Consider the following 12,974-nt stretch of genomic DNA (forward strand, 5'->3'; position numbering starts at 1 on the left):
GTCATCCGACATTGACGATCTTTCAAGCAATGCCGATATTATATCGGCATTGCTTGAACATGTTGAAAGATCAATAATTAATTTCACCAAAAATAAAAGAGATATTTCTTAGAAATGTTTACGTTTAACAGGTAATTGAATTACATTTGATAATACAAAAAGACAGGTCATAAATAATGTAGGACAAAAAGTCACAGGACAAAATATTTCAATGAGTGTGTAGACAAAGGGAATATCTTTGGTTATCTTGCTTGCTGAACAGAAAAGTCACTGTTAGGTTATGTAAACTACCCTACTTTAAGAGTAGACTAGTCCGACAAATGACACATCTTTCTGTCTGTAGGACCAGGCTACTTCGAAAGGAGGGTAGTATACAATGACTTCACGGTTTAGCTAACAAGCAAGCTAACCAAAGATATTACCTTTGCCTACATACTCAATGGAATCGGCTGTAACTAAAAACTCGAATACATTTTAACAGACAGTGGTCATGTTTGTTGATGAATATTGTTTTTCCTAGATTCACTCTTGAACAATCATTTGGTAACATTTGGTCAAGTAATTTCAGAAAAGATCTTTTTGTTATTGCGGACGCCAAGACAATACATGAACCTCACACGACCCCTCGACACAGGTGAGCTTATATATGATCTTATAGCGATTCGGGTTGATAACCAGTTGAAATTAAACCAGTTTTTTGTGTGTGTAGATTTGTATTGTTTTAAACTGTTATGACCTTTTAAAGTTAAATGTAAGTGTTTAATCTAAGAATTTCTTTTTTAAACTTATATACTTGTTTTATACTCAATTGGTAGTATGAAGCTAGGAGATATTTTAATTTTTGAAATTGAAGGCACAATTAACAAAGCAAACGGTAGTTTCAAATACTTTTAAATAGATCTTTAAGGATAATGTACCCTTGTGTTGATCCCATGCTAAACATAACAAAAATCTCTGTACAAAGGTTATCTCGTCTTCATTCTCTGACATATTCTAGTCTGCCCTTTCATAAAATAGTGATTTTTTTAGTGTTCTATCGAACTTTCGAAAAAATATACCTGATAACCGTTCAGACAAAAAAATTATGTTGAAAAAATCTTACAGATACAGCAAGTGATTCTTAATAGCTATAAGATACATTTTTCTTTCAAAATACAACTTTTTAATCTTACGAGAAACTATGCCAAGCTTAAAACTTTCACTGTAATCTCGCTCTAACTTATCCCCCCCCCCCCCCCCAAAAAAAAAACCAACAAAACAAACAACAACCAAACAAAAAAACCCTACTATTGTCATTCTTATAGTCAGCACTAAATTGTTCACAAACAAATGTGTTTTAAGCTGCTAAAGACATATGATTCAAACGCTCAGAAAGTCCTTTGTTCTATATTTTTGCTGTAAAAGTAGAAATATTATACGATAAGGAACATGTGTACTAAGTTTCAAGTTGATTGGACTTCAGCTTCATAAAAAAACTACCTTGACCAAAAACTGTAACCTGAAGCGGGACGAACGGACAATCGGACGGACCAACGGACAGACGAACGAACAGACGGACGGACGCACAGACCAGAAAACATAATGCCCCTCTTCTATCGTAGGTGGGGCATAAAAATAAGATTAATAGGTATATGCAGAAGACTTAAATGTCTTATAATGAACAAGAAAGGATTTTAAGCAAAGGTCAAAATCAAGAACATCAAATTGACCTTTGACCTTGACCGCAATTTTGAGGTCATAGGTCAGTGATTTCAAATCAAAAGACCCCCGGTCAATCACTTGTATGGTTGATGAGAAATACTGATTTCAAATACATAAGGGGAGAAAACCCTATAAGGTTAATCAAAACTCTTCAACTTAAATAGGTTGAAGCTGTGCCTTATTGTAAACAGTTATTTGGCAAATACATCATATCATTTACTGTTACAGTTTCTTTTGAATACTAGTAACGATAACAAGCAAAATTCCAAATTTATAACATGACCTTGAACTTTGACCTTGACCTCAATTTCCTTCAAATGGACCAAGGATTTCATATCAAAATACTGTAGACCTCTACGACTTATAACGTATGAATTTATCCAACATATCGCCTATCTTAAATTTTCAAAGGGAAATAACTCTCATAAGATGTCTTTCGATCACTCCAGTCAAAATTAACCAAATCATTCGTAAGAGTAGACGAACAATTTGGTGAAAACAGTTTGTTAAAATCTTGTACGGTTTAAGCGATATAGCGATAACAAGAAAAAGGGGACGCCCGGAGATAACCCCTTTAAGATTAAGTGTTCGGTCACACAGGGTGTGTTTTGAAACCCCCATTACTGTACAACATTCATTGGCCAAAACTCCACTCGATATGTTGCAAGACAAAAAATCATCTCCGACGGCAGAAGAAAAAAAATAAACAAAAATAACAAAAATAATCAGAAGAAAAACAAAAGGTCTTTCCACGAAAAGTGGAAAGACCTGATTAAAACCCAATTCTTCAGAAAACAATTAAAGGTCTTTCCACCTCGATAATAAGAAAGAAATAAAAAAAAAACGATGTTAGAAAATGTCACTCCGCGTTGATGTAATGTGGTAAATCAAACTGATATTAAAAAAATAAGATTAATAGGTTTATGCAGAAGACTTAATTGTTTTAGAATGAACCAGAAAGAATTTTAAGCAAAGGTCAAAATCTAGAACGTCAAATTGACTTTGACCTTGACCGCAATTTTGAGGTCATAGGTCAGTGATTTCAAATCAAAAGACCCCACTTCAATCACTTGTATGGTAGTGGAAAAATACTGATTTCAAATACATAAGGGGAGAAAACTCCTATAAGGGTTAACCAAAACTCTTCGACAGTTAAATAGGTTGAAGTTGCGCCTTATTGTAAACAGTAATTTGGAAAACACATCATATCATTTACTGTAACAGTTTCTTTTGAATAACGATAACAAACCAAATTCAAAATTTATAACATGACCTTGACTTTTGACCTAGACCTCAATTTCCTTCAAATGAACAAAGGACTTCATATCAAAAGGCTGTAGGCCTCTACAACTTATAACGTATAAATTTATCCAACAAATTGCCTATCTTAAATTTTCAAAAGGAAATAACTACCATAAGATGTCTTTCGATCACTTCACTTAAAATTAACCAAATTATCCTGAAGAGTAGACTAACAGTTTGGTGAAAACAGTTTGTTAAAATCTTTTACGGTTTTAGGGATATAGCGATAACAAGAAAAAGGGGAGGCGGGAAGATAACTCCTAAAAGAATAAGTGTTCGGTCACAGAGGGTGAGTTTTGAAACCCCCATTACTGTACAACATTCATTGGCCAAAAATCCATTCGATATGTTGTAAGACAAACAAGCATCTCAGACGGCAGAAAAAACAATAATCAAAAGAATAACAAAAGGTCTTTCCACGAAAAGTGGAAAGACCTAATTAGATACTTACGATAGCATGCGACAGCCAGGTTATCGTTGTGGGAGTAGTCATGATTTGTCGTATAGCATCCGGCAGGACAATTTAAAGGACCACATTTCCAGTCCAATAAATACGCTTTCTGTAAATACATTGAAAGGCTATTTTTAAAAATACTTAAACATAAGATTGACTATTACTATTTATCAAAGATAAATAATTACAATTCAAATGTTTTGTCTGCTTAAAAAAGTCGTAAAAACAAGATTATGTAATATATAACTCCAAGAGGCAAAATTTTCGAGTTTAATATGGGTTGCAAATTGGCTGTTTGTTTTATGCCAAGTTAAATGGTTTGGCTGTTTGTTTTATACCAAGTTAAATAATTTGGCTGTGTGTTTTATTCCAAGTTAAATGGTGGAGCTGTTTGTTTTATACCAAGTTAAATGGTTTGGCTGTTTGTTTTATGTCACATTTGACTAAACTTACCTCTCAAGAATTATTTCCAAACATTTTGATCTGAGCGTTCACAATGAAGGTAACACATCCAGGTCTGTACATCAAAAGCCTCAAAACATGGTAAAATCATTTTTTTATGTATATGTAGGAGGATTTTGAAAATGAATTTCTTTACGCAAGACATGAGGAAAAATAGTATGTACCATTACATGCGGCAAATGTGGTCAAAACTTTCAACAACAGATGTAAATAATTTATCAATCAATTAATTAATCAAGCCTCCGGTCCGTCCCTCACCACACACACACACACACACACACACACACACACACACACACACACACACAGAGACACACATACATACACAGATACTATCAATGGTCGACCCTAACTATATTAGTTAAGAGGGATTTCTACATTTTGAAAGACAGTAACTAGAAGGATAAGCAGATTATTGGAGACATAGCAATACTTGGTACATGTTATAACGTGTTTTTTTGCCTAGTGCAGTTTTTCGTCATTTACATAATTGGTTGACAGATGGACAAGTGTATAGATGATCAAGTGAGTAATAGACAAAAACTGAAGCTGAGAGGGAGCTGGCAAACATAATGACTAGACGAAAAATGGGCCAAAATTATAAAGAATAGATTATAACTGAGTGATAAAATATAAATGATAGTGAATATCGGGCAAAAAATAAAGAATATGGTACAATGGTTAAATTGAAAAGAAAAGACAATTGAAGACCCCCTTCCCTTTCTTTTATAAATACGTCAGATCTGGCTGTGTTTGGTTCATAGACCTAGATGACTTCTTCCGAGGAACATCCCTCATTACAATCCTCGCCCAGTCCTCTCTTTACCCTGTGATGTAGGTGAAGACCCCGCCCCTTCCCTCTCCCCTTTCCATTTTACGTACGGATCTGGCTGTGTTTGGTTCATAGACCTAGATGACTTCTTCCCAGGAACATCCCTCATTACAATCCTCGCCCAGTCCTCTCTTTACCCTGTGATGTAGGTGAAGACCTCCCCCCTTCCCCCTCCCCTTTCCATTATACGTACGGATCTGGCTGTGTTTGGTTCATAGACCTAGATGACTTCTTCCCAGGAACATCCCTCATTACAATCCTCGCCCAGTCCTCTCTTTACCCTGTGATGTAGGTGAAGACCCCGCCCCTTCCCCCTCCCCTTTCAATTATACGTACGGATCTGGCTGTGTTTTGTTCATAGACGTCGATGACTTTTTCCAAGGAACAACCCTCATTACATTCCTAACCCAGTCCTCTCTTTCCCTGTGATGCAGGTGAAGACACCTCCCTCTCCCCCTCCCCCTTCCATTATACGTACGGATCTGGCTGTGTTTGGTTCATAGACCTCGATGACTTCTTCCCAGGAACATCCCTCATTACATTCCTCACCCAGACCTCTATCCTGTGATGTAGGTGAAGACCCTCGCCTTCCCCCTCCCCTTTCAATTATACGTACGGATCTGGCTGTGTTTGGTTCATATACCTCGACGACTTCTTCCCAGGAACATCCCTCATTACAATCCTCGCCCAGTCCTCTCTTTACCCTGTGATGTAGGTTAAGGTCCCCTGCCCTTCCCCTTCTCCTTTCAATTATACTTACGGATCTGGATGTGTTTGGTTTATAGACCTCGATGACATCTGATGACATCTTCCTAGGAACATCCCTCAATTACAATCCTCACCAAGTCCTCTCTTTACCCTGTGATGTAGGTGTAGATCCCGCCCCTCCACCCTCCCCTTTCCATTATACGTACGGATCTGACTGTTTTTAGTTCATAGACCTCGATGACTTCTCCCCAGGAACATCCCTCATTACAATCCTCACCCAGTCCTCTCTTAACACTGTCATATAGGAGAAGACCCCGCCCCTTCCCCCTCCCCTTTCCATTATACGTACGGATCTGGCTGTGTTTGGTACATAGACCTCGATGACTTCTTCCCAGGAACATCCCTCATAACATTCCTCACCCAATCCTCTCTGTCCTTGTGATGTAGGTGATGACCCCGCCCCTTCCCCTCCCCTTTCCATTATACGTACGGATCTGGCTGTGTTTGGTACATAGACCTCGATGACTTCTTCCCAGGAACATCCCTCATAACATTCCTCACCCAATCCTCTCTTTCTTGTGATGTAGGTGATGACCCCACCCCTCCCCTCCCTTTTCCATTATACGTACGGATCTGGCAGTGTTTGGTTCATAGACCTCGATGCCGGACTTCTTTCCAGAAACATCACTCATGACACTCTTCACCCAGTCCTCTCTTTACCCTGTGATGTAGTAGAAGACCCCTACCCTTCCCCCTACCCTTTCCATTATACTTACGGATCTGGCTGTGTTTGGTTCATAGACCTCGATGACTTCTTCCCAGTCACATCCCTCACGACACTCTTCACCCAGTCCTCTCTTTACCCTGTGATGTAGGAAACCTAAAGCTTCTTTTTTCTCCATTAGTATTCCAGGATGTGTCGCTCTTTTAAACCTCTGCTTCAGAGCTTCGTTGAAATCTAAAATGTTTTGTATTTTTAAATCATTCAAATGCAAATTCACGTTTTGTTGCGCTGAAGATTGAAGTTGGAATGATAGTAGGAAGGCAATTTCAACAAACCGAAAGTAAAGACGTACAGATATACGGATATACATTTCACTTCTCCCCTGTTACTATCATGTTGGCTATACATTTTGTATGCATTGCTTATTTAATTATGGACGTCAAGTTGGTTACCTATTCCCTATTCCTATATTCGGGAATAGGGAATAGGGAATAGGTAACGAATAGGGAATAGGGAATAGGTAACCAACTTGAGGTCCATTATTTAATCGGGTAACACGATTTAATTTGGCGTTTTATGATATATAATATGTCATTGACTTTAATTTACTGACATGTACATCATATTTTTTAAGAGAAAGCCATCTAAATGCGACTCAGTTTCACCCTCAGATATTCTACTTAAGGAATGATTGTAATATTTTTTGTGTCTATAAAGAAATAACATAAAAATGTGGTACAAACTGAATAACCTGCGTAGCCAATGAAAAACTAGCTTGTTATATGCTCAGTATAAATTGGTACTGTTCAAACAGTCCTTTTATATTTTTAAATCCCCTAGTTGCATCTATTATTATACTATGCTGTATAACAGATGGTGCAGTCTCGTTTTGAGTGGCATTGAAAGTTACAATGTGTTTAGACTTTTATAATTTGAAGTTATAATTTAGACTTCAAAATGCAGGGTTTTCCCTTATTTTAGACTTGAGAACGTTAATGTCCATGATTCCGGAACTTCAAAATAATAATGTTCTTCTTGTTAATTACGGACGTTTGAAGAAGTAAAATTCGTTGAGTTCATACTAATGAAGGACAAATATCATTTGAAAGAGTTTTAACCTATGATTTTTGTACTCAAAGACAAAATTGTTACCTGACTGATACAAATATATGTGAGACAAATATCCCAGGAATGTGGATGAATGTTTTATGTCTTTTATAGGAAATGAATATGTAGTCTTACAATCAGTATCATACATATATATTCAAAACTATATTTTACATTGATATATAAAATTACTTTCTTAAAAAAATAAAATCAACACGTTATAAATTTCAAGCGCATTTTGAAATTGCCTTCATAAATGTAAGAAACACTCAAAGCGGAATATTTGAAATCTATGGATATAAGAAACCAAAACATTTAAAGAGCTATATGACAAAAAAGAACAGAGCCAACGTTTCTTAAATGCAATGAAAATTATTAATTTACCATTTGAAGCTTTCCCCAGATAAACAAACATTGTAAGCATAAGCCATCGGTGTGTGACCATCTTCTGTTGTCCCAGGAATCTGTAATAAAACAATGCATATAGTATTGACCGACAGATTGAGAATTCAAATCCTAATAGAAAAACTGATGGCGATTAATTTCCATTGTAGAAGAAGAAAGATGATATATGTATAACGTGAATATAATCTATGATAAACCTAAGGGCCATAATATCTTGGGACATCTTTGGTTAAAAGACATAGCCTAGAATGGTAAATCGATAACTATAAAGTCTATATGGCTAACAATAGTTAAAAAGGGGATCGCCCTCCATTTTAGATCTTGTTCTAACATATATTATACGTTTTATAAAATTCTGACAAGACTTATTGCCGTGAGAGCCCCAACGAGGCCATTTTCCATAATATTTCTTTTAAAAAAATTATCCGAGATATTGCTGATATATCACGGTACAGTTTATGTTTTATAAAAATCTGGCAAGAATTGTACCTGTGAGAACGTTAACATGGCCGGACGAACGGACAGATGTGTGGATGAACACAAGGACAAACGGTCGGACATAGACGACCTGATACATGGTCAGACAGACAAACGGACAGACGGACGGACGCGCGATATTTCTAAATTCCCTGTAACGCGCTTCGCGGGGGACAACAAACACACAGCAATACACATAGTAGAACTCAAGTTGGATGTCAGAATTTGTAACAAAAGGAACATTAGGTCGGGTTGTTGTCTCTTTGACACATTCCCCATTTCCATTCTCAATTTTATAGCAAAAAGGCAATGATACATACATTAACGAAGGACTACAGCAGTTATTGCGTCAACATGCCAGCTCGAGACCTCAGCATGATGTATGCGAAGATAAGTATACTCTTGGCTATCATAATTCAAAAAAATATCTTGTGAAGCCCTTTAAGACGGACTATAACTTGTGAAAACCGAAGAGAAAAATGTCTTGCATACATCTTAAATTTAAAGAACAGTAACTTATTACCAGAATATAGTCCATTTAGTTTTATATTTACACTTTTGCATGGGTGTTATTTTGTTTGTTTTATGTACTACTTTCCAGTATGTTTTTTTACCATGTCCGATTTTTTTGGTGTTACATATTCTAAAAATCTATCCAAATTATTTTTGCAAAGAATTTCGCTCAAACTGGTGCTAGGGCCGTTTTTAACTTGCAGAGAGGTGCTTTTTTTTGTTTGTTTTGTTTTTTGCTCCGCATTGAAGGCTATTGTGACTTCGAGATGAATCATCAATACAAGCGTTTTTATATTCCTTGCTTCCTATTTGTTATTTGCTGTCCATAAGAAATGTGTATTCGCAAAATGAATAAACAGTGGGGCACATACACTTATTTTTCTTGTAAAACGCCGGTTAATAATAACGATAATGATAATGATAATGATAATGATAATGATAATGATAATGAAAATGATAATGATTAATAATAATGATAATAATCATAATGATAATAATGATAATTATGATAATAATGATAATAATGGTAATAAAAATATAATAATAAAAGTTGATGATGGTGAGATTATTGTAATAAACCCGAAAGTAAAAATCTTACCTTTATAATTTAACAGTTGACAGTGGGTTTTCTTCGGTCCAATAATTTGGAAAACCCGTTGAACGGTCTGGTAATAAGTTTAACCACACTTAGCCAACCACTCAATCATACGAAATTGAATCAAACAGAACAGACGCTATTTGGTTTTCCAAATTTAAAAGCTGATAAATAACCAGACCACATCTACAAAATGATGATGCACATTGTGAAAAATATTTAAATATGAAAAGAAAAACCATTTTATATGACATTTTTTTCACAGCAAAATCATTGATTTTCATCTATCGAAATCAAAAGAATTATTTTCATTAAGACCTTATGTCAAAAGAAAAATGTAATACAAGAAATGTTTGGTTGTATCTAGATCTCACGAAACATGTTCAACCCCGCCGCATTTTTTCGCCTGTCCCAATTCAGAAACCTCTGGCCTTTGTTTGTCTTTTATGGTTTTTTTTTAAATTTAGTTCATATATATATATGTTTAAGAGTATATATATATAGTGTAACGTTCATTTTCACTAAACTAGTAAACACTTTTATTTTGGGGCCAGCTGTGAACCATCCCGGGTGCGGGATTTTCTGCCTGCGTTAAAGTTTCGTTGGTGGCTTTCGTCTGTTTTCGGCTCTTTGGTCGGCTTGTTGTCTTTTTGACACATTCCCCATTTCCATTCTCAATTTTATTAACACTGGCATGGTGAAATCTTGATTAAATTTTTTTTGGTCATCAGATCGACCAATTTTTTTCTCTTATCAAAAGGGGGATCAATATATTTTTTTGGAAAAAAACCATAACCCCTCCTTGAAGTTGAATGGTCGTTCACTAACCGGAATTTCCAGTGAAAATATCGCAATGTAGTAACCGGCACATTTCCGGACTGCACAATCAAAAAGGGCCTTTTTTCGTATCACTTATTTATGTCAAACTCCGTTCAGTCAGGAAAATATTCTGTTCCTAGGTTCAATGTGATACGAAAAAAATCACCTCATGCGGGATATAGAAAACTGGCCATAACTTTTATAAGCATACCTCTCCCCAAACAAAATATTGTATCGACTGATTATAGATATTTCTTAAGATTTTTAATCTTTTTGATTTAAATTATATAAATCATTATTTTTCAAAAAAAACAATAGATATTCCTAAACGTTTAAATTTCATGTTACAATTCATTTATCATTCTTTTTAACACTGTTGGAGTACCAGTCATTAAAGTTAATAAAGCATCTGAGATAACTCGTTAAACTAACAATAACTACCGTTAGTAACCATCAAAGTTAACAAACTAGCAAAGAATTACATTAAGGTAAAATATGAAAAAAAATATTATGAAGACTGACTCAATCCTCAATCTAAATTCCAGGCAGATAGACAAATGAAATTTGAAACAAACAAAAAAACAAATAAAAAATCCGTTCGAACAATCGTGTGTACACTGTACGCCAAATAACATTGCAGTGGGAAATTAGTTATCGCCCTTGCGAAGACGGTACTGAGTATATGTCTGATGAAAATTCTCTTGCAATTAAATCAAATGAAGGTTAATAAATAAATTAAAACAGAATGTTATATAATTAGAATCATTTCAATATAACCAGGCCTCATGACGGTTATCCTCCTTTGTATACAGTATGGACTAAGTATAAACCGACTAACTATCCCTCTTTTATTATACAATTATTGTTTGTCATATGTATTAATAATTACAATTATAGTGTGGTGTCTGCATCTGTTTTTTTTAGTCACGTTTCTCCAACATTTGTTAATTAAACTAAAACAACATAAGGGATTAGGGGGTCCTCATAAGGACTGGCATCGTGATAATTACCAGTAATTCACCTATATCAGGTCTTAACTAAAATATTGTAAAAAGGGATATTGTTAAAAAATATTTATATCAAAACATTTTCATCCGCCGTATTTGAGTTACAAAATTAAAATGGTTATTCAACAAAAAAAATCTTAAATAAACAAGGGAAATTCTAATCAAACTGAAAATTTCATAAAAAAAATTATGAAGAAATAATCTCGAATTTTTTTTTTTAAAAGATTTTTTTTTTTATTAAAAGTAACATGAAAAATCGAAATGTTCACTGACTATACCTCATTTTAGTAATCTATTCTTTTAATTGATATATTTTTGTATTTGTGTTACATGTAGATTGATTGATTGATTGATTGTTGGTTGCTTTACGCCGCATTAGCACAAAAAGGCTATATCGCGGCGATGTTACATGTAGATGTTAAAATCTAAACCGATGCAAAACAGCCAAGTTTTATTTATGCAAAAAGTCATCAAAAGCGATTGTCTTCTAGTGCGAAGAACCATATATCTACCTAGTCGTTCTGTCTGTATATCACTAGAGCCGAAGCCAGTTTTCGTGGTATGCTGTCTTAGCAGATGAAAAGTAAAAACACAAAAATACTGAACTCCGAGCATAAATAGTCAGTCGTATATCTGTCCAATTTTTCCACGAAAACGGATCTGATACAAATTGGGTACATCATGTCGCGTCGTGATCTATATAGTGTTTAACTGTGGGAACTGGCTTGGTGAATATTGTTCACTACTAGTATTTTCGATTTGTTACTTAAGTTTAGGACAATTAATGCAAGTTGACTACGAATTTTGAATAAACTGTATCGGTGATAATAAGCTGCGTTTTGTACTTTTATATAAGATTACTGACTCAAGATATATAAATTCTTAATAGCTCTCAAAATATAAAATGTTAATTTTTATTCAAGATCGCAACATTGTAATCTATAATATATTGTTATGAAAAATAGAGAACAAAATTATAAAAAAAAAAGCAAAAAATTGCTTCCGGCCGTACGGTTACGGATACTAGATGTGTAGTGATTTAGATTATTTGTTGCTTGTTTATGTATGTTTTTGTACAGTTCTTTTATTGTTCTGTTGCATCAATGTCTCAAAATAAGGGGTAGTGTTGGAGTCTGTAAGGCAGCAACCATTTGATTTTCTGGGGGGGGGCTATGGTTTTTTTTGGAAAAAAAAGTTTGTTTCCAGGTTTTGGTGAAAAAAATAATTTGTTTTGGACCCTGAGTAAAAAAAATTGTTTGTTTCACCCTCAGCTGCCACTATATGTAATGCTAAAATTGAAAGAAAAAAATTGTCTTCGGTTTGTTGCTGAAAAAATAGATTGTTCTTCGCCAAAGGCGAAAAAAAAAGTTTGCACAGAAAAAAAACCCATAGCCCCCCCCCCAGAAAATCAAATGGTTGCTGCCTAATTCGGTGATTGTCATTGCTGTGTAATATATTCGTTTTTCGTTCATTATATTGTACATAAATTAGGCCGTTAGTATTCTCGTTTGAATTGTTAAACATTTGTTTTCTCGGGTCCTTTTAAAGCTGACTATGCGGTATGACTTTGCTCATTGTTGAAGGCCGTACGGTGACCTATATTTGTTAATGTCTGTGTCATTTGGTCTCTTGTGAATAGTTGTCTCGTTGGCAATCATACCACATCTTCTTTTTTTATGTATAATTGTTAACTTCTGTTTCATTTGGTCTCTTATAGAGAGTTGTCTCATTGTCTATCATACCATGCACATCTTTTTTTATATAAAATAAAAAAATACATCGCTGTGTTAGACTATATGGACTTTTACAATTTTGGGAGACTATTAAAAAATATATATATCTTTAAAAAATATATACCTTTTTAACAA

The 12,974-nt window shown here is 34.8% G+C and overlaps 1 protein-coding gene across 1 annotated transcript in view; it reads right to left on the reverse strand.

Annotated features, from left to right (window-relative positions):
- The window catches only part of LOC139529850 (uncharacterized), a 119,316-nt gene that overhangs the window by 76,957 nt on the left and 29,385 nt on the right, over positions 1 to 12,974 (reverse strand). The window contains exons 2-4 of the mRNA XM_071325789.1: positions 7,675 to 7,754; positions 6,236 to 6,417; positions 3,455 to 3,563 (exon numbers count right to left, since the gene is read on the reverse strand). Of these exons, the coding sequence (XP_071181890.1) occupies positions 3,455 to 3,563; positions 6,236 to 6,417; positions 7,675 to 7,754 (371 nt within the window). The remainder of the gene's footprint in view (positions 1 to 3,454; positions 3,564 to 6,235; positions 6,418 to 7,674; positions 7,755 to 12,974) is intronic.

This window comes from Mytilus edulis, chromosome 7 (genome assembly GCF_963676685.1).
Source record: "Mytilus edulis chromosome 7, xbMytEdul2.2, whole genome shotgun sequence".
In the NCBI taxonomy this organism is placed as follows: Eukaryota; Metazoa; Mollusca; class Bivalvia; order Mytilida; family Mytilidae; genus Mytilus; species Mytilus edulis.